We start from the raw sequence: 19,518 nt of genomic DNA, 5'->3' as shown, positions 1-19,518 counted from the left end.
ATGAAGTCCTAAAGTCCCTTTCACAATGTCTTTCTACATGAAGTTTAAACACCTCATCCTCACTTCTAAGGCTCTACCCTGCTTACATGTCATCTCATTTTTCCCCACCTCGCCCTCTGTGCTCCGACCAGCATTACACCTTGTTGCTTTCTTTGCCTCCTTCCCACTCTCACCTACATACTTTTTGTTTGTTTGCTTGTTTTTAAATAATTGCGCCCTCCATGTAGAATATCCCACTGGGGCACCAACCATCTTCATTCTTCTCTTTCAAGTCCCTTTTCCCAAAATACAACTTTTGGATTTTGCTTGCATTAACTTCCACTCCCAGGATGTCGTCTCTACTCTCTTGCACTATGCCTCAAAAATATCAGGCTTTCCAATTTCCTTGCTCTGACTCCTTTTTGTTTTAACTTGTCCCCTCATTTTCCTACCTTTTTCCTTTGTCCATCTTCACGTTCTGCTTTTCTGATTTCTTATGCTACACTTCATTTCTCTTATCTTTGCTCCTCTTAAGTTTTAATGTTCAGATCAACAAGGTATCAATTTAGTACAATAGAATTTACTTTCTGTATTTGTTTTTTACATAATAGTAACATGCTTTTGATGAAAACAAAATGTTAAAATGTTTTCAATGCATTGTTTTTTGTTTATATTGCTCTTTGTAAGCTTGTATATGGTTGTACATTTAGGGAAAAAAATAAAATCTTAATAAGAACCAGACTACTTGTTCTTCAGGGCAAGAATCATATCTACTCTCTAAAGCACCATGCAAAATGTATCCACTCCCATTAATAGTTCATAAATTCTTTTTTTCTGGGACATGCACCATTAGTAAGACTTGTGAGTCAAATTATGTCTTCGGTTACACTTGTACAATCCTGCTCTCTAGATGTATGAAGCAAAAAGAATTTAGCTCACCCTCTCTACAGTACTGTGAAGAGTTAAAAACACTTTAAAATATTTACTATCACACTAAGATCTCTACTTTAAATCAGTTTTCCAGTGACAATTATCTTGTTCTATCTTATTTTAAATGCAGTTATGATCTGAAAAATGCACCCTCTTACTCAATAGATCCCAGTCAGTGTTCTAAGTCATCGATGCTTTTTTCCTGACAAAGTATTGCTTAAAAGCAAAGTCCAAACAATATATTCAACCACTGTATACCCAGCAGAATGGAAATTCTTGTGCAAAATATACCTTTAATTATACAATGTCAAGAGGTTTCACGTGTATCAATTCCTGGTCTTGGACAATCTCTTATAATTACTTAAACATCCAATAATTCTAGCTGCCCCAGAGGCAAGACTGGCAGCCTCGTAGGCAAATATTTATAAAAGTGAATAAGGACATGTCTGATAGTTCACTCTCAGCTAGAGTAGCTGTCAACCTCACAAAGTTACATCAACAAACAGCTGTAGGACAGTCTCCCATGTCTTTAAACCCCATATTAAAAAAGCTGCTGTCTGAAGGGCTCCCATGCTGTGAAGTGAGAGACTAGTGTGCAATGTCAAGGGGAAGAAAGAGCGAGACAGAGGAGAGAAGTGTCTGAATCAGATTGGAAAGTTACCTTATTTACATGCCTAAAAACATTACTTTTTATTTATTGCATTACTAATCCACATATACTTTTTTGCACAAAGAGATACAGAATACATAGCACGTATTTAAAATATTTCAAGTTCGCTGTTAACAAAAAGTAACTATAGGCCAAAAATTTCCAAGAAATTTTCCCCTTCCCAAAGTAATTTTACAAAACACACCTTCTCGACGATCATTTCGAAGAACCCGCACTTTCTCAATTTTCCCCAACAGAGCACCATCCTCAGCTGGATGAGACATGAATCAAATAAGTGACATGCAACTTGACATAATTAAGAGAGATCATAAAATTAACTGTTTACCAATGAAAAGCAAAAATTCAAGTTTCAAAATATTTACATTGTAATATACTTATAAATTAATAAAAAGGTAAAATGAATCTCTCTTTTGTCACAAATAGGTGAAAAAATATTCAACAGAAAAACTGAGCTTGCCTTAAGTTTTGCAATATTTCTGATGTGATGAACTTCTAATGTGCTACAAAATGCATGTTCCTGTAAATCAAAGGTATCCTGCCAACTTTATTTTAGGCACGTTTTGCAGAAATAGGCTTTTACAAGATATAATAAATACAACTGATTTCTCTTTGAACATTTTTTAAAAGGCATTACGTCTCTGCAGTGTCTATAACCCAAACTTCGCAGTATCCTGCTAATATATGTGAACTCACCAGTGAAATGAAGTAGATGCTGATTTGTAATCAGAATTTATACTGACTAGCCTAATTTCATTGCCCAAGGTGTCAGCCCCCTTGTAAAGCAGTGATATTAAATGGCTGGTAAAATATCAGAAGTTTATAAATAAAAACGTTAATACTATGGCAAGTTCTTTCTCCTGTTTGAGCTACACCCAGCAAGATGTGATTAAAAACTACACATTGCATGTTTCTTCGTAGTTAAATGGCAAAGACAATAATTCTGACAGAACTAAGATCAAATATGGAACCTGAAACTCCAAGTCACATCAGTAAGTATATTGAAGGCTCAGGCCCCACCATAGTACTTACGATCATTGCTGTAGTCATCCACCAGTATGATTTCTTTGATAAGATGTGATGGGCTTTTTTTAAGCACACTGAAAAAAGAGAAGTCAGATAACTAATTAGGGTTCACCTGCCATACTACAGTTATGAGAGTGACTTGCAGGGTAACAGGATCTCTCTTTGTATACCTGACAACAGTTCGAAGTAAAGCAGATCTGGCCTCATTGTGGAAGGTGATGACTACACTAGTGGCTGGCAGGTCTATCCGCCATTGTTTCCGTTGACACCTAAAGACAAAAAACCCTGTAATTTAAACTCATAGTACTCACATTGCAAAGAACTCCATTACGAAGCTGTTACCAATAAAGTTAATATATGTCCTACTATACATCTACCTTAAATATTCATCCGAAGATTGAAATACTTGGCTCTCATGAGTAACATTACTTTATTCTAATTTCCTCTTTCTGACAATTCTGGTAACTGCTCTAAGCAGAGTACTTTGTTTATAGTTCACAAAGTTATAACAGCTATGTGCTGGCCATATTCAAGAACTAGGGAAGCCTCTCCAACTAGTGACAAAAGGGCTTCAATTTGATTTGCTATGAGCCCATAGATAACCCTTTATTAGAAGTATTTATACAGTACTTTGTATTTCAGAGTAATTTATTGAGGAACCATTTGAAAGCATGTGATTTTTACAGTTACTTCAACAACAGGTTTCAAGTATTCACCTTTCTCTGTCAAAATGCACACAAATATATCTAGAGTTTTCAGTGATGCATAGCATGTATCTGACAAGTGTAGATGTATGTTTATGCTACTATCAATGTTTGGTAAAAACTAAGAATTGACATGCAAGGGCTGCTATGTACACTGTGCAACAGTGACAAGCAAGGCAGAGCAAGCAGATGGCTGAACAAGTTGGAGCTCTTTTGTCACAGGAGATGTTTCAGCTGTTGCCTGAATTAGGCCAGCACGCAAACATTCTGACATTTAACTGTTTTGTTGCCTCATCACTTTAGCAGATCGTATGGGAAAGGTGCTGAAAGTGAAATCCACTGGGAGAAGGGAAAACAGAAGATAGGGAAAGAAGAGAAAGAAGGCAGAAATAACGATCATCCTGAAGGTGAGCCTACTTTCCCAGCGAGTGACTGAATGTAACAATAAAGTACTGAATGAATAAAATAAAATAAATAAATAAAAGATGGGGAAAAGTGATGTAGTATTCAATTCTCAAATGGCAATATTGCTTAAACACAGCAGGAAACTGCTTTGAAACCTTCTTGTGAAGCTGCTGTATGCATACAAAATTTTATTCAAGTTGCGAGTTCTATTTTTAAAAAAAAGCAGCTGGTAATTAAAATTGGCATTTCAGACTACTGCTTGTGGCAACAAATTGACTGAAGAGCAGCATTAAGTAACATTTTAGCCCCTTAACCATATTTTATACATATACACACACTAGTTAGGCTAGATAAAAATTCAATATTATTTCCAGGAAATAAATAAAAGAGGGCACACTTACCCATAAAATATTTTAACCCAATAAGAAACTGAAAAAAATATTAAAGTTTTATCTGACCAAGTCTTCCATTTTCTTTTAAAGTGTTTGTTCCCTTGCAAAGGTGATAAGGCACTTTTCAGTTGAGCAGCTCATTTTGTACTACTAGCATTGCAATCCCCGATGAATATAAGATTAAATGGCAATTATATTTAAAAAAAAGGGATAGCTCAACATAACTAGAAAATACTACTGATGATCTGGGTAGAACTGGATCTGATCCTGTCCTTGAACTGTAATACATTACAAATCTTTAAGTTCCTCAGTTCTGGGAAATCTGATTTTCTCTAATGCCTAAATTCCAATATCAGAATTTAAGGGTGAACATATTCATTCCTCAAAGGTCCCCTTTTGCTATATTTGACTTCAGTGCAATGGTGCTTAAAAAAGCTCTTTATAATACTTAGAACCTGGATAAGTACATCTAAACATAAATAGTTAAATAAACCTCTTAAAAATTAGAGAGTGTTTAAAGGGCTGCATTCTGATTGCTTGGGACTGGGTGCTCAATTTCATGCTCAGTCCCTCACTTTCAACATCCAATTCCATGTACAGGTCTCCTAGGTGGCTGGCACTGCACTAGTCCTGCTCACAAATATGATCTTCTATGTAATTCTAAAAATCCATATTTTAGGATTCTAAAATTCAGAATGTGAAAAACAAGATTAGCTGTGGAAGGATATTAATGCAAACAAACACAAAATATACTCCTTCTAAACAGTGATAATGGTAGGGTAGTCCATCTAACAACTTTTCATCAACTTTAATGCGCTCAGAGTTTAATCTAGAAAAGACCAAATCCCAAAATGCTTAATCCCCCACAGGACCCATAAGAAATTAAGCTGCTTAAAAATCTCATTGGCAATACATTTGAAAAATACTATCAATTATTGTGTATTTGTTCCCTTTCAAAGTGAACAGAGCAGGAGAAAGGATCTCTTCTAAAGTGAGGCTATGGTAAGCATCACAAAAGGCCTAGGGAATAAAAAAAGTGATCCTTGTCCACATATAAAGATGCACACTAGTCTGTTTTAGTGACTTCATTTCCTTTGATGTCCTTTTAGTTAATATTAAAAGCCGAGTATTTTAAAGTAGTGGTTCTCAACCTTTCCAGACTACAATACCCCTTTCAGGAGTCTGATTAATCTTGCATATCCCAAGTTTCACCTTACTTAAACTACTTCTTACAAAAATCAGACCTACAAATACAAAAGGGTCACAAACACACTATTACTGAAAAATTGCTTACTTTCTCATTTTACCATATAATTATGAAATAAATCAATTGGAATATAAATATTGTACTTACATTTCAGTGGATAGTATATAGAGCAGTATAAACAACTCATGGTCTGTATGATATTTTAGTTTGTACTGATTTGGCTAGAGCTTTTTATGTAGCTTCTTGTAAAACTAAGCAAATATCTAGATGAGCTGATGTACCCCCAGAAGACCTCTGCATACCCTGGTTGAGAACCACTGTTCTAAAGCACATAGAAATATGCAGCGTTGGTAGCCATGACTAGCTGCGCCATCAACTAATAGCAAGCTCAGCACATCTAAGCAATGTTTTGTCTGAATATACAATCAAATCCACTTCAGAAAAAAAAAAGATTCCTACCTAAATGTTTTAAAAAAAGATAATCTGCCTGCATAAAAGCATTCTCCACATCTGAGGACATGAGAGTCAATGATATGCACATAAAACTTGGCAAGTTATAAATATTTATGGAATGGAGAAGCAAGCAGCAGTGGCTAGAGCTGCGAAAGCTTCCGCCTTTCCCACATATAAAAGGCCTCATCTACACTACATAAATTTCAGTGTTAACAACTCCAAATCCCTAGCACACGATAGCATGACACATACAAGTGCTTCCAGTGGTACACAAACATTCACAGAACAGTTGTGATTACACATCAAGGCTATGCCCGTCAAGCCTTGAAGGTCTACACTGCTGCTGGGAACGAGCCTTCCAGCCAGGCAGACAGATTTGCATTAGAGGGGCTTGAGGTAGGACAATAAAAATAGCAGCATTGATGATGATGCTGCATCCACAATGAATCAGGCTGGGCACCTGAGCTCAAATCCAGAAATCTGGGTAGGTCCAAGTCAGGTAGCTACCCCAAGCCTTCGCTGGTGCAGCAAAGTCCATTGCTGTTTTTAGTGTGCACTAGCTCAAGCCCTGTTAGCACAAGTCTGTCTGCCCAGGCTGGGTGGCTTGCTTTAATTGAACTGTTGTCTGTCTAGATTTGCAGAGCCAGGTTTGGCTTCGTGACTCAGAATCTATTGGTGTTCATGGTCTGTAGAGTGACAGTGAAATTGGATATCACATTAATGTCCATTGTGGGGTGAGAATACCATATCTCTTTGTTCACTCCAGAAAAGTGAAGCCTCACTAAAATCTTAGAACGTGTGTTTTCACCCCATCTAAACATCCATGCAGGATCCAGCCAAAGTGATACACCAAGGCTTGGATCACCAGAAAGTTGGAGCCTTCTCTGTTAAGATATTGACTTAATGGGGTAAGCCCAGAATGAGCACCTTGGTATTGTCTATAGCACCAGTGCAGTTCAAAAAAAGTCCAACTGTTCCTCACTAAAACTGGAACTTCCATTGGCAGCTGCACAGCACATCTGAAAGCCAGGCTACTAATTTACCGTATATACTCATTCATAAGCCGATTCTTTCTTTCTTTTGTTTTTAAAGTAAAAAAAAGGGAAGCACCAGAGAAGGGAGTCGGCTTATGAATGGACAGAGGGGGAGAGATGGGACACAGCCCCTGCCCCCAACGGAGGGAGCAAGGAATATGCTACGGCCATGCTGCCCCGTCTGGTCCGCTGGAGCAGGCTGCTGCCACGCTGCCCAGCTTGCCGGAGCAGCTTCAGCCAGGTCGGAGACAACTTCCCCTGGCCCTCCCCACCTAAGGTGGGAAGGCATGGGGAGAGTGTGGGGGTCCCAGGCTAGGGGTGAGGTCATGTGTGTGTGTGCGGGGGGGTGGTCACATGGGTTACTCTCCTGACTCCAAGCTTCATCCCCGCCAAAAATTTTCCCATCAGTTGCTGTCCCAGCCCATCAGGGTAAGCAGTTGGCATGCTGGGACACTTTGTTTACTTTGGTTTACCCTCGTGCCTGCAGACCCTCAAGGTAAACAAACCATCTCGACCTACCAGCAGCTTATCCTGATGGCCCGGGAGCCACAGTTTTCTGACCCTTGAATTATAGGGTTGGCTTATGAACGGGTTATAATTTTTTTTTCCATTTTTACTTATCCATCTTGGAGGGGTCGGCTTATAAACAAACAAGCTTATGATCGAGTATATACGGTAAATGTCTAATTTTTACACGTGTTTGACAATGGGGGGTGTGAGGGTGGTAATGAGGTTCTCTTATTAAAATCCTATGTACATTTATATGCAAAATATCAGAGGTGTAGCCGTGTTAGTCTGGATCTGTAAAGCAGCAGAGTCCTGTGGCACCTTATAGCCTACGTCCACACTACAGCTTTAAATCGATATTAGTAAAATCGATTTTATAAAACAGGTTTTATAAAATCGATTTTATGCGTCCACACTAGGGCACATTACTTCGGTGGTGTGCGTCCAATGGTCCCAGGGTACCATCGATTTCCGGAGCGGTGCACTCTGGGTAGCTCAGTAAAAGAATAGGACCAATAACTCGATATCCGTCCACACTAACCCTAATCGATTTAGTAATATCGATTTAGGGTTACTCCTGTCGTTTAGCTGGAGTACAGAAATCGATTTTAAGACCCCTTAAAATCGATTTTAAGTGCCTTGTAGTGTGGACGGTTACAGCTTTAAATCGATTTAAAGCTGTTTAAATCGATTTAAAGCTCTAGTCTGGACCTGCCCATAGACTAACAGATGTATTGGAGCATGAGCTTTTGTGGTATTCACCCACAGGACTCTTTGCTGCTTTTATATGCAAATTACACACAACTCTCTGGCTCTCAGCAGGTTGCCAGCAGGACCTGAGCATTACAAAAATTGCGTACCACTGACCGAAACACAGTGAATGGTCGTACCAGTACAGGCTCACACCACAGTCCCTTAAAGATTCCATATGCTGAAAATTAAATCTGCTGTCATGCATTTTACTTTTTGGCCCAAAGCAACTCAAATGGATTAGATATCCTAACACTGCAACTAGTATTACCAAAAACCAGCATTAACCTGCTCCTCTTTAACTAGTATAAACGTATCTCACTTTAATGATCCTGAGTCTGTTCTATATGCCAGTGAATCATGAAGTTAACATTCAATAACATGTAGTAGGTTTTGAAAATTTAACATTTAATTTAATTTAGTTGTTGCACTTTTGCAAATGAGGACATTTGAACCAGAATATATCTTATGAAATGTCAAAGTTATTTGATGCAGAGAAGTTTCTTGTCTTGAAAAAGGTAAGTTTGGGAATAAACTCACTCCTATTTTGAGGGAGAATCCAAGGCTCCAAATTTGAACTACTGAATAATGATCTGAAAGAATTTGCCTATTGTATATTTTAAATGTGACCTATTTATATTTCTCATTCTATATTCAAAAAGTACTGTAATTTTGGGAATGATATTCTATTCTTCATGCATAAAGCGTTTGAATTCCTGCTTTGAGTGCAAAACTCAACTCAGCCTTAGCCATGGAACCACAAACAGTGTTTGCAAAATAGGATACTGCGGTTGTGCTCAAGATGCACATCTTGCCACTCCACTGTCAAGAATTTTGTAAAAAGCCTTTTTTTTTTGGTTGGACTTCCCTAAAAAAAAAAAAAAAAAAAAAAAAAAAAAAATCTGATCAACAGCTAATTTTCTAACATCTTTAACTAATACTAGAGCTGTGCTGGATAATCAGTTCTTTATAAACCTCTTTGGGCACAGTCAAGTGCTATAAATTAAAAATGTCAAGTCACTTCAAAAACTACTAAAAAGGATGCCATCAGAAGTGTGGCAAAGCACAGAAATTTTTTTAAGCTTTTAAAACATTAAATTTTAAAGTAAAGGCTGAAATTTAAAAGCTGTATCTGTCATGGAAGTTACTGTGATGTTAGTGCTCAGCATTGTTACCACAGTAACTTTGACTGTACAGAGGCATCCACCATGATATTAACACAGTTACTGTCACTGAGGGGCCATCCAAGCCTACCACTGTATGAGCACACCTGATATCACAGGGATAGTTTAAAAATAAATAAATCAATCAGATCCTCTCAGTGTTGCCTTCCATTTGTCCCAGGCCGCTTCTATCTAAACCAGAGGTAGGCAAACTACGGCCTGCAGGACCGTCCTGCCCGGGAAGGCTAGTCCCCGGCTCCTCCCCCGCTGTCTCTCCTCCGCCGCAGAGCCACGCCGCCATGCAGGCAGTGCTCTGGGTAATGGAGTTGCGTGCTCTTGCCAGTGCGGCAGCCAGACATGCAGCTCTGCATGCTCTGCTTGGCATGGTAAGTGGGCCGGGGTATAAGGGGTGGAGGAGGCCGGGGGGGGGGGGCAGGGTAGTCAGGGGACAAGGAGCAGAGGGTGGTTAAATGGGGTGGAGTTTCTGGGGAGGGCAGTCAAGGGACGGGGAATGGGAGGGTTGGATAGGCATGGGGTCCCAGGGGGCCTATCAGTGGGCGGGGGTGTGGATGGGGTCAGGTAGTCAGGGGACTGGGAGCAGGCAGCATTGGACAAGGGGTGGGGTCCCAGGAGGAGGCAGTTAGGGGACAAGGAGCAAGGGGGAAGGGTTGGATGAGTCAGGGGTTTTGAGGTGGGCAGGAAGTGGGAGGGGGCGGGGGGCCCTCAGGCCAAAAAAAGTTTGCCCACCCTCGTCTAAACTCTCCCTCCACCTCCAATCTAATTTCACCTTTATGACTGAAGAAAATAACTTTTGGAAAAACTTGTTTAATTCCTCTAAACACCCTCAGAATTTAAAGAAAAGATAGAAGTTTTGTGCTGGTAAAATGCCTAGCTATTTAAATAAATGTCAAATAGAAGTTGATATATCTACAAGCCTAACTCAAAAGCAGTTTAAATAGTTCATTTAAAAAAAAATTAAGAAGTAGAGAATGAGATAAGAATTAACAACTTATTCAGAAAAAACACACTACTTCCACCCAAATCACCTGCAATTTAGCTGGAGCCAACATGACACTCTGTGACACAAACTCAGATCTCAAAAGCATTTCTTTCTTTCTCGGTCTGTCGCTCTATCAAACATTTCAAATCACTTTTCTGTTTCCAGGCTGGTGCCGTGATGATCTTTGCCCAAGTTAAAAGCAAAAGACTCACTTTCTTTGACATAGTATGGAAACTAGACAGAGCAGTCAGTGGATGCCATTTTAAGAACTACTCTAAAAAAAACTAATTTATAGAGCTACTGTCAATTTTTGTTCTAATGCAAGCGCCACGTGATAAGCAAAACACAGAAGCAGCCCTTTCCCAGAAGCATCTTCCTTGTGGCTTCCTGTTCCCTGGACCCTTCTAACTCTCCCCAGAGTAGGGCTGTCCTTATAGGATGATTTAGTGAAAGTGATCAAACAGACCTACACATCCTGCATACAGTCAACATATGGACTTCAACAGCATAGGAAACCATTATAAGAAACTCTTTCAATCTACCTCAACAAAAACTAGGTGCATAGAGCTTTCCAATCAGTAGATCTCAAAACATTCCATAAAGGAAGGTATCAGCTCCATTTTGCAAATGGAGAAACTAAGCATAACTAAGTATATCATATTTCTACTCTAGCCAGGTCCAAAGGATACCAGCCATCACAATTCAACACAAAAGGAGGAACTCGCCAAAATACCCATTACCCAATAAGCTCATTGAAATTATAACAAGATAGGGGCTGAGGTTTTATGCTTTAAAATGAAAGTGCAGTGTTGAAACAGATGCAGGATTAGATTTCTCATGCATTAAAGTGTACCTCAAAAAGGCAAATAAAAGGCCATCTCTTTACAACTGCTCAATACCCTGTAGGCAAGTTCCTCTGCTTTACTGAGCCCTAGTCTACACTACAAATTTATGTTGCTATAACCGCATTGCTCTGGCATGTGGAAATCTGCACCCCTCAGCAACGCAGTTATACCAACCTAACTCCTAGTGTAGACAGTGCTATGTGGATGGGAGGGCTTCTCCTGTTGACATAGCAACCACTTCTCAGGGAGGTGGAGTACCTGCACTGATGGGAGAAACTCTCCTGTCAGCATAGGTAGTATCTTCATTAAGCACTACAGTGGCACAGCTGCACCAATGCAGCGACATTGCTGAAAGGGTAGACAAGCCCTCAATACTTTCCTGGCAGCAAAGGAAACAAATACTGAGTCCTTCTTGCTTTCCAGAATGATTAACATTAGATATACAAGACTTTCTTCTAATCAGCGTGCCTATCACAAGAATGAGGAAATTCCAGGTTGCTACAAATTGTTAAAGAAAACAAAGGTGATGCCAATACCTTCCCCATCTCCCTCTCTGCTCTCTCTCCTAGCTACTCCCATCTTCAAAGCACTGCCATGTTTAACTAACCTAACTACTTCATATCTGTATTTATCTAACCTACTTATGATTGACTCCATTAATTATAATACTTTTGGCACCAAATATATTTATTCAAGAGCTACAATTAAGCCAGGTGGATTGTTTCATTTTGTTTTTCTCAAGTTATTGAAGAGCCCCACATTGTGAATGACTAATGCTTTAATCTTGATTAAATAGCTTGCAACAACATTGCTTACACTGTAGTTAAAGCAAAAAAAGTCTTCAGAAACCAGGAAAGTGGTCTGCAAGTTTTTATTCTGAAATGAAATAACTACCTTAATATTTATTTTTTTTTTACACATAAAAGTTACAAAACAAAGGGTGCCCAAACAAATGTGTTTGATATAAATACAGTGTTTTGAACACTTGATCAAAACCGTTTTTAACGTCTAAAATTAAACACCAGTCCTTTAAAAATCCATTTAATGCACACCCTTAGGGGAGGGGGAAAGTGCTCTCGTTATTTCTTCCTTTAGAAGGCAGTAAGTTTGAGGGCCTCTTTTTCTTAAGGCTGTTTAATTATGGTACATAGAAAATGTATTAGATCAATTGTTAACATGCAAACTTTCTTCTGTATTTCACTTTACTTTCAAGACATTCCTGCGACACAGTTTTTTAAAAAAGGCTTTATTGTATTATTGAAGAGATGTGCTTAGTTGTACTGAGAAGAAAGTAACTTACTTGTGCTGTTCATGATCTTTGACACCCCAAATGCAGACAGAGGCATCAGATTTTAGGCTTCACTCAAGAATTAAAGAGTCCATTAGCTCCTGTACCAGCATGGCAGTCCTTTCTCTTGGCCCTCCCTCTCAGCAGGTGTTTGTATGCTGCAGGGAACTGCCGATGTATTCCTGACGGCTCACTGGTGGGCGCAACAGTATGGGTTGAGAGGCCTCACGCTCAATAGAACTCAGGGAGTAAACCTAACAGCATTAAAGAAGGGGAGAAGGCTTGGGCTGAAATTTGTTATAGGGGCAGAGGACGACTCTTACTAGGTGTCTGTAAAGCACTTAACACAATGGAATTATGATTTCAGTTGGAGTCTTGGATGCAAACAGTTATTTGTTTCTTTGTAAATAAAGCCAAACATCATGAAGGGGATGAGCTTTGACCTTTTACAGTGTGTGGGCTGTGTTTTGGAGAAGCGTGGGAAAGCCACCTGTTCACAGGCCACCTATGAATCCTTTAATTCCCTTCCTGTCTCCAGTATTTTTGGCAAAGCAAGCGAGTAGGGAAGGAGGAGGGAGCACTTTGGATGACAACCAAAAAGGTCATGGGTTTATTTTCATCTGGCTTCTATCCCATTCAGACGCAGGTTTCAGTTAAGCAGTCCTGTGGGGACCGGATAAGGAGTGCAGTGCCCACAGTTGGGGGCTCGTATGTGCAACTTGGAGAAGTGTGGTTGTTCAGAACACATCAACCTGTTCTGGTTAGCAAGCCATCTCTACACTCAGTCTAAGACATCTCACACCCCTACTAGAATGCTTTTCCACTGAACTTACAAGCAAGTCAGGTAATGGAGAGTGCCTTTCTCCTTTCTAAACAAAGACACCAAATTCTCAGATTTCCTTACAGCTACAGCAGAACACAGACAGCCAGGAAATGGAACTGACTAAGTATACAACTCTTTCCAACCCTAATGAGAACAATGAAAATATAAATACAGATTTAAATAAAAATCTTCAGTGAAGAAAGGAAAATGTGATGAGAGAAGTTGGGAGTTTAATATCAGGCCTATCCTTTCTCAGGAGGACTGCTTATGAGCAGTCTGCTAAATAGCACTGGGGTTGTGTATGAAGGTTATATAATTAGCCTTCTGTTCAATGAGAATATAAAATGAATGGGTTAAGCTGAAACTTGCTGTACGGACCATCAAATCTCTCATAATGAATTTGATCACCACAAGGTCCTGGGACATTTACTCTTCCATTTGGGGACTGTTAAGTGCTAAAAGTAGTTCTATTAGCACAGGGTTCTCAACATTTTTCTTTGCGAGTTCTCCCCCTATTCCCCTCAACATGCTATAAAAATTCCAGAAGTGAGAGTGAGTGAGTGAGTATCAGGGCTTTAGCCCTGCAGGGCACTGGGGACTTTAGATGCCAAACGGGGGGAAGGGGTTCAAGGCTCCTGTCCCATGGGGTGCTGCGGGGAACCTTGGGGCTCCCAGGTTTAGCCCCATGGGGCGGCTTAGGGTTCACAGACCCCTGAAACAGCTTGTGGACCCCAGTGGAGAACTACTGTATCAGCACTCTGCCAATGTTCTCAATTGTACAGAAACAGCATGCAATACTGAGATGAAAGTGGCATGCCTAAATACCAAAATGGTAGTCTACAGTCAGCACCAGAGAAGATGGATTCCAAAAAACAAAGAGGGTGGATGGGAACAAACTAACTGAGATGATAGTGAGAAGAGCCACTAGTACTAAGCCAAGACACACTTTAGGCTACTCAAGAGCTCTTGACGGTGATAACAGAACACAAATGAATAGACCCAAGAGTAAGGCCTTGTCTACACTACAAAATTAAGTTGACCTAAGTTAGGTTATGTCTACATAAGAGACTTTACAGAGGCACAGCTATGCCACTGCAGCTGCACTGCTGTACCATCTCCTCTGTAGCTGCTCTATGTCAACAGGAGAGAGCTCTCCCGTCAGCATAATTAAACCACCCTCAATGAGCAGCCATAGGTATGTCGGCAGGAAAGCGTCTCCCACTGACATAGCGTTATCCACACCAGCGCTTCTGTTGGTGTAACTTAGGTCGCTCGTGGGGGAGAATAGGGTAGTTTTTTCACACTCCTGAGCGATATAAACCATAAATCGACAAAAGTGCTAGCATAGACATAGCGGAAGGTCGACATTCAGCCACTGCAGCTCATGGCCACACTACACCCTCTCTGTTGGTGGTACATGTCCTTACTAGGAGCACCTCCACAAACTTAACTGTGTGGGGCATTGTGGGGCACTGACAGCTGGTGACCACCCCACCCCACCCCAGGGCCCACAGCCCGAGCTATATGCCCCCCCCACGCTGGGGCTCCCAGCTGTCAGCCCCATCACCAGGCCGCTCTAGCTGTGAGGTCGAGGGTGGATGGGCTCCGGCTGTAAGCCCCATGCAGGGCTGGTAGCCAACAGATGATTTAAGTACAGACACAGACACTGTGCATCCCTATCTACATCAACTTAAGCACCACCCTCTTGTGGAGGTGGCGTTATTAGGTTGGTGTAGTGGGCAACTTACATTGGCAGGAGCAACACTATAGTGTAGACATGTACATAGTTAGGTTGACACAGGGGTGTGTGAAGGAATTTAAATTCACTGCTTTTGGAGGGGCGTGTTTTGCGCCCTCGCCACAGCCCCGGGGCTAGAGGAGTTCTGTGCCTCTGCCAATTACTGGGGAGGACCATGTCCTGACTTGCCCCTCCTTGTGCATGCCCCTAGGCTGACATAAGGTAGCCTATGTCAATCCAACTCCACAGTGTAGACCAAGCCCAAGGGCTAGTCTACACTGGCAACTGGCTGCGGCAACACTTTAAGGTGTCTTGTGTGGTCGCAGCGCAGCACTGGGAGAGAGGTCTCCCAGCGGTCAAACAAACAAAACAAAAACACCTCAATGAGAGGCGTAGCTCCCAGCGCTCGTGCACTGTCTATACTGGCGCTTTACAATGCTGCAACTTGCTGCGCTCAGGGGAGTGTTTTTTCATACCCCTGAGCAAGAAAGTTGCAGCGCTGTTAGTTTCCAATGTAGACAAGCCCTAGGTCACAAGACCAGCAACAGGTCAATAGTTGTAAAGCAACCACATATCAAATCTATATTATAAACTAATGGACTCATGAGTTTGCAGGGCAAAGTTCCAGATACTGCAAGAGAGCTATTTCTGCTCTCGTCAATTAGTCTGCCTTTCTAATAGTCTCCCAAAGGACTATTTTTTGTTGCCTCTTTTTTTTTTAATAGATGGAGCTCAATTCCATTACACTACCCCAAAAAGCTATATTATTAGTGGAAAGCACAGATGTATTATAAATATCATTTTTTCAAAGAACTCTAATTCAAGTATTGGGATAGGTGGCCACTATAACAGACTTTTTCTAATACAGTTGAACCAAACAGATGATTTATGCCATATGAACTCCAAAGGCATTCTGAAAATGGAACACAATTTAATTAAGGCCACACAATATAACTATAGCTGTAGAAAGTAAAAGGATACATCTGATTTTTTTTTGTAGTTATAGGGGTGCAAAGTAAGTTAATTCTCAAATTTATATGTTCATTCTAATAATCTATGATCACAAACAGCAGAGGACACCCCCTGATCCAAACATTTCTCTTGGCACATTCTGAAAGAAACCACAGAACATTAAAATATTTATAAGACTACGTTCAGCCTGAAGTAAGGAAAAGATAAAGTAATTCACAACTGTAACCATCTCTTATCATCACCCGGGGCCCAACAACGGGAGGAAAAAAAAAAGTTGTTTTTCAGTTTTGGTTGGGTTCCTATAAGTTTAGCTTTTTCAATCCATCAGCCTAATGGATTTCATTATTCCATTTACTAAAATGTGTTCATGGGGAGCCCCAGACATCAGTGTGGGTTCTCCAGCATTCTTTCCTGGCCATTTAACAGCACTGAGTGGGGACAAGGACTCGATCAAAAAGGCTGAGTATCTGACTCATTTAGCATTTAAAACAGAATCTAGAATGACAACTCCTCCCTTTAAAGAAATCAATCCTTTTCTGCGCTTTCACTTTTTAGAATAATCTCTCTTGATGTCCAGGGGAGCATAAAGCCATAGGTGGTTGCTAAATTAGGGTCACAGTGTTCCACTCATTGAGATGTCAGGCCAGCTAATGCCCAGAATGTTGTAAATTACCAAGGACAGCTGGTAATGATAACTCCCTAGTTATTATGACCCTTTGACCGCACTCCTGTCCCTGTTCTTTTATTAGTTGTCCTCCGCAAACAGTGGGTTCGGTGGTCCTGTGGGTCCTCCCCTTAGGCTGGGGCGGGAGGGATCCTTTAGCAGTGGGCGGGCTTCGCCCACCTACTTCCCAGACACCCAATAGATACTCACTTAACCTCTTCCTGTGAGCTCAACTCCAGAAAGGTGGGGGGGGAGGGAGAGGCGGACTAGTGAAGACAAAGCAATCTTCATGCTAAAGTTCTCTTTACTTCACAGAAACTAAACAGCTTTTCCATCATCATCATATGTATGAATACCATTCACTACCAATAGCACAATTTTATGCTGCTCAGCTTAATTTACAAATCCTAAGCTTATGTGATTTGATCACACAAATGCATTCATCTGATAAATCAGTATCCCAGACAGCAATTCATTTCACTACACCAAGATATCATTTCCATAAAACTAAGTGTAAACACAAACATTGAAGTAAGTTAATGACAAGGGACGCTGGGAGCAACTTTTAATTTTGAGTGTAATTTACAGCCTTATACTTGGAGTTCTACATACACTACTTTGATATACGTACAGTGGTGCTGGAACCCTTTTAATAATATATGGAGATACACCTATCTCAGAGCTGGAAGGGACCTTGAAAGGTCATTGAGTCCAGCCACCTGCCTTCACTAGCAGGACCAAGCACTGATTTTGCCCCCGATCTCTGAGTGGCTTCCTCAAAGACTGAACTCACAACCCTGGGTTTAGCAGGCCAATGCTCAAAGCTATCCCTCCCCCTGTAGTGGAAGTGCTGAAATCTAGCTCCCATACTTCTTCTGTGACCCCATCCCCACCAATAGGGGCCAGGAGCAGTGCCATGTCTCCGGGGAGGGGGGGGCAAACAGGAGTAAGGAGAAAAAGGCTGAGGGTGGGCACAGGGCCATGAGCAGAGCCCTAGGCACAGGCCCGCAGCCAGCACCCTGCACGCAGGGTCAGGAGTGGAGCCCCGGGAGTGTAGCCAGTGGCCAGGATCCCAGGATGGATGTGGGACCCTGGGCATAGGGCCAATGAGCGAGGCCAGCGTCCCAAGAGCAGAGCCCCAGGTGCAGGGCCCTAGGTACAGGGCCAGCAGCCGGGAAGTGGGCAGGCAGCCGGGACCGGAGCCCAGGGTACAGGGCCTGCGGCTGAGACCTGAACCCCGGGCGCAGGGCTGGGAAGCAGAGTCCCAGGCTTGGGGCCAGAGGCCAGGAGCAGGGCCCTGGGCACGGGGCCAGTGGCCAGGGAACAGGGCCAGCAGCCGGGACCCAAGCACGGGGCTGGGGAGTGGAGGCCTGGGTGCAGGGCCAGCGGCTCTACGTAAAACCTGGGGGTGCTACAGTACTCCCTCCACCCATAGTTCTGTGATGTTCAGATGTTGCTTGTAATTATTAGAGCTGGGAGCACTGACTGTTGGGAGTCTGAAAGGTCAGGAAACAGGAGGGGGGAGGAGCCGAAGAGGCAGAGTGAGAGTTACAGAGGGAGCAGCAGCAGCTTGGTAAAGAGGTTTCCACTTTAAAAATAAAGTCCTGTAGAAGTTGGTTAGTACCTTGCCTGGCTGATACGACAAGTTCCCACGCCATGTATACATTTTAAAAACAAGGTTTATTTGTCTACAATACTATGTAACTAGCTAATCTTTAACAGCTGAAGAATCATAACCTTATTCATTGACTTTGCAGTAAGACATAACATAGTATTGGGTTTTGCAGTATCATGAATAACGCAACCCTTGATCAGTCATCCAGTGGGTAACAAGTCAGAAGATTTAGCCTACTTGTCACCAGTGCTCAAGGTTCACACAAGGTTGAAGTGGGAAAGAGAGAAATGCTCAAAGTTTGGTAGACATTCCAAATGCATAGCTCAAAAAAGCTAAAGCAGACACATACTTCTTCCCCTCCCCTCTCCCGACCAAAATCTACACTGCTACCCACTGTCAACAGTGTGGTCAGCAAAGAGTCCCCCTAAACTGATAACAAAAGTGGTTTTATCTTACCTAAACTATTAGTTAAGCCATTTTCAGTATCAGTTCAGAAGGAACCTGACTACCACTATCAGCAATGGTGCGCAGTTTCTTTGAATAGATGAGGTTAGAGACACAAAGGACCGGTTTATATTTAAAGTTTAGGTCAACATTGCTACATCAGTCCAGGATATGAAAAAAATCCATACCCGACTGACATAGCTACACCAACCTAATCCCCAGGGTACGTGCAGCTACATAGATAGAAAATTGCTTCCGTCAACCTAGCTACCAGCGTTTTAGGAAGGTGATGTTTCTACAGTGACAGAAAAACCCCTTCCATTGCTGTTGGGGAGTCTACACACCATGGGGCTATGCCAGTATTGTCCCCGTAGCATACGCATACCCACAGACTTCAGAGTTAACACCCCACTGATATAAATTGAGGTAGTTCACATCTCTTAGGGCAAAGAAGTGTGCCCTCTTCCTTACACTAACTCATGTGCAGGCAGGCAGCATTCAGGAAGGCTGGCCAGAGGATCTGGACTCACAGCATGACACGGAGCCCTGTTGTATTCCTGTGCACTGATACTCAGTTGTCCCACTGCTTTGTGAATCCACTGAACATTCACACCATGTATTTTGGGGCATAAGCAGTGTGGAAGCTACCACAGCCTGAGAATGGAGTACTGCTCAAAGATCAGGAGTGGGTATACGCACATGTATTCTATCAATGCCCAGACCTGAAGGAATTTCATGATGCACAGCCCAGCTACCCAGGATGGGATCTGACCTTCAGGCAGTTCATTACTCATCCTGAATCTCCAAAGGCAACCTGCAACAGAAGTGCTACAGTTTTTGGCATTTTACTTATTCTGCCTGGGATCCAGTAATAGCAAAGCACTAGACACGCAGACACTACAAAATGGCCAC

General features: G+C 41.7%; 1 protein-coding gene across 5 annotated transcripts in view; it reads right to left on the bottom strand.

Moving 5' to 3' along the window:
* Window positions 1–19,518, bottom strand: part of GALNT2 (polypeptide N-acetylgalactosaminyltransferase 2) — a 155,395-nt gene that overhangs the window by 55,867 nt on the left and 80,010 nt on the right. For 4 of the 5 annotated variants that reach the window (XM_050949098.1, XM_050949099.1, XM_050949102.1 and 1 more), the window contains exons 4-6: window positions 2,773–2,871; window positions 2,609–2,676; window positions 1,764–1,829 (exon numbers count right to left, since the gene is read on the bottom strand). In XM_050949098.1, coding sequence (XP_050805055.1) covers window positions 1,764–1,829; window positions 2,609–2,676; window positions 2,773–2,871 — 233 coding nt within the window. Of the gene's footprint in view, window positions 1–1,763; window positions 1,830–2,608; window positions 2,677–2,772; window positions 2,872–19,305; window positions 19,421–19,518 lie in introns of all 5 variants that reach the window. The other variant, XM_050949100.1, reaches the window with a different exon arrangement.

The sequence above is a fragment of the Gopherus flavomarginatus genome, chromosome 4 (genome assembly GCF_025201925.1).
Source record: "Gopherus flavomarginatus isolate rGopFla2 chromosome 4, rGopFla2.mat.asm, whole genome shotgun sequence".
Taxonomy (NCBI): Eukaryota; Metazoa; Chordata; order Testudines; family Testudinidae; genus Gopherus; species Gopherus flavomarginatus.
This window is presented reverse-complemented; position numbering and strand designations above follow the sequence as displayed.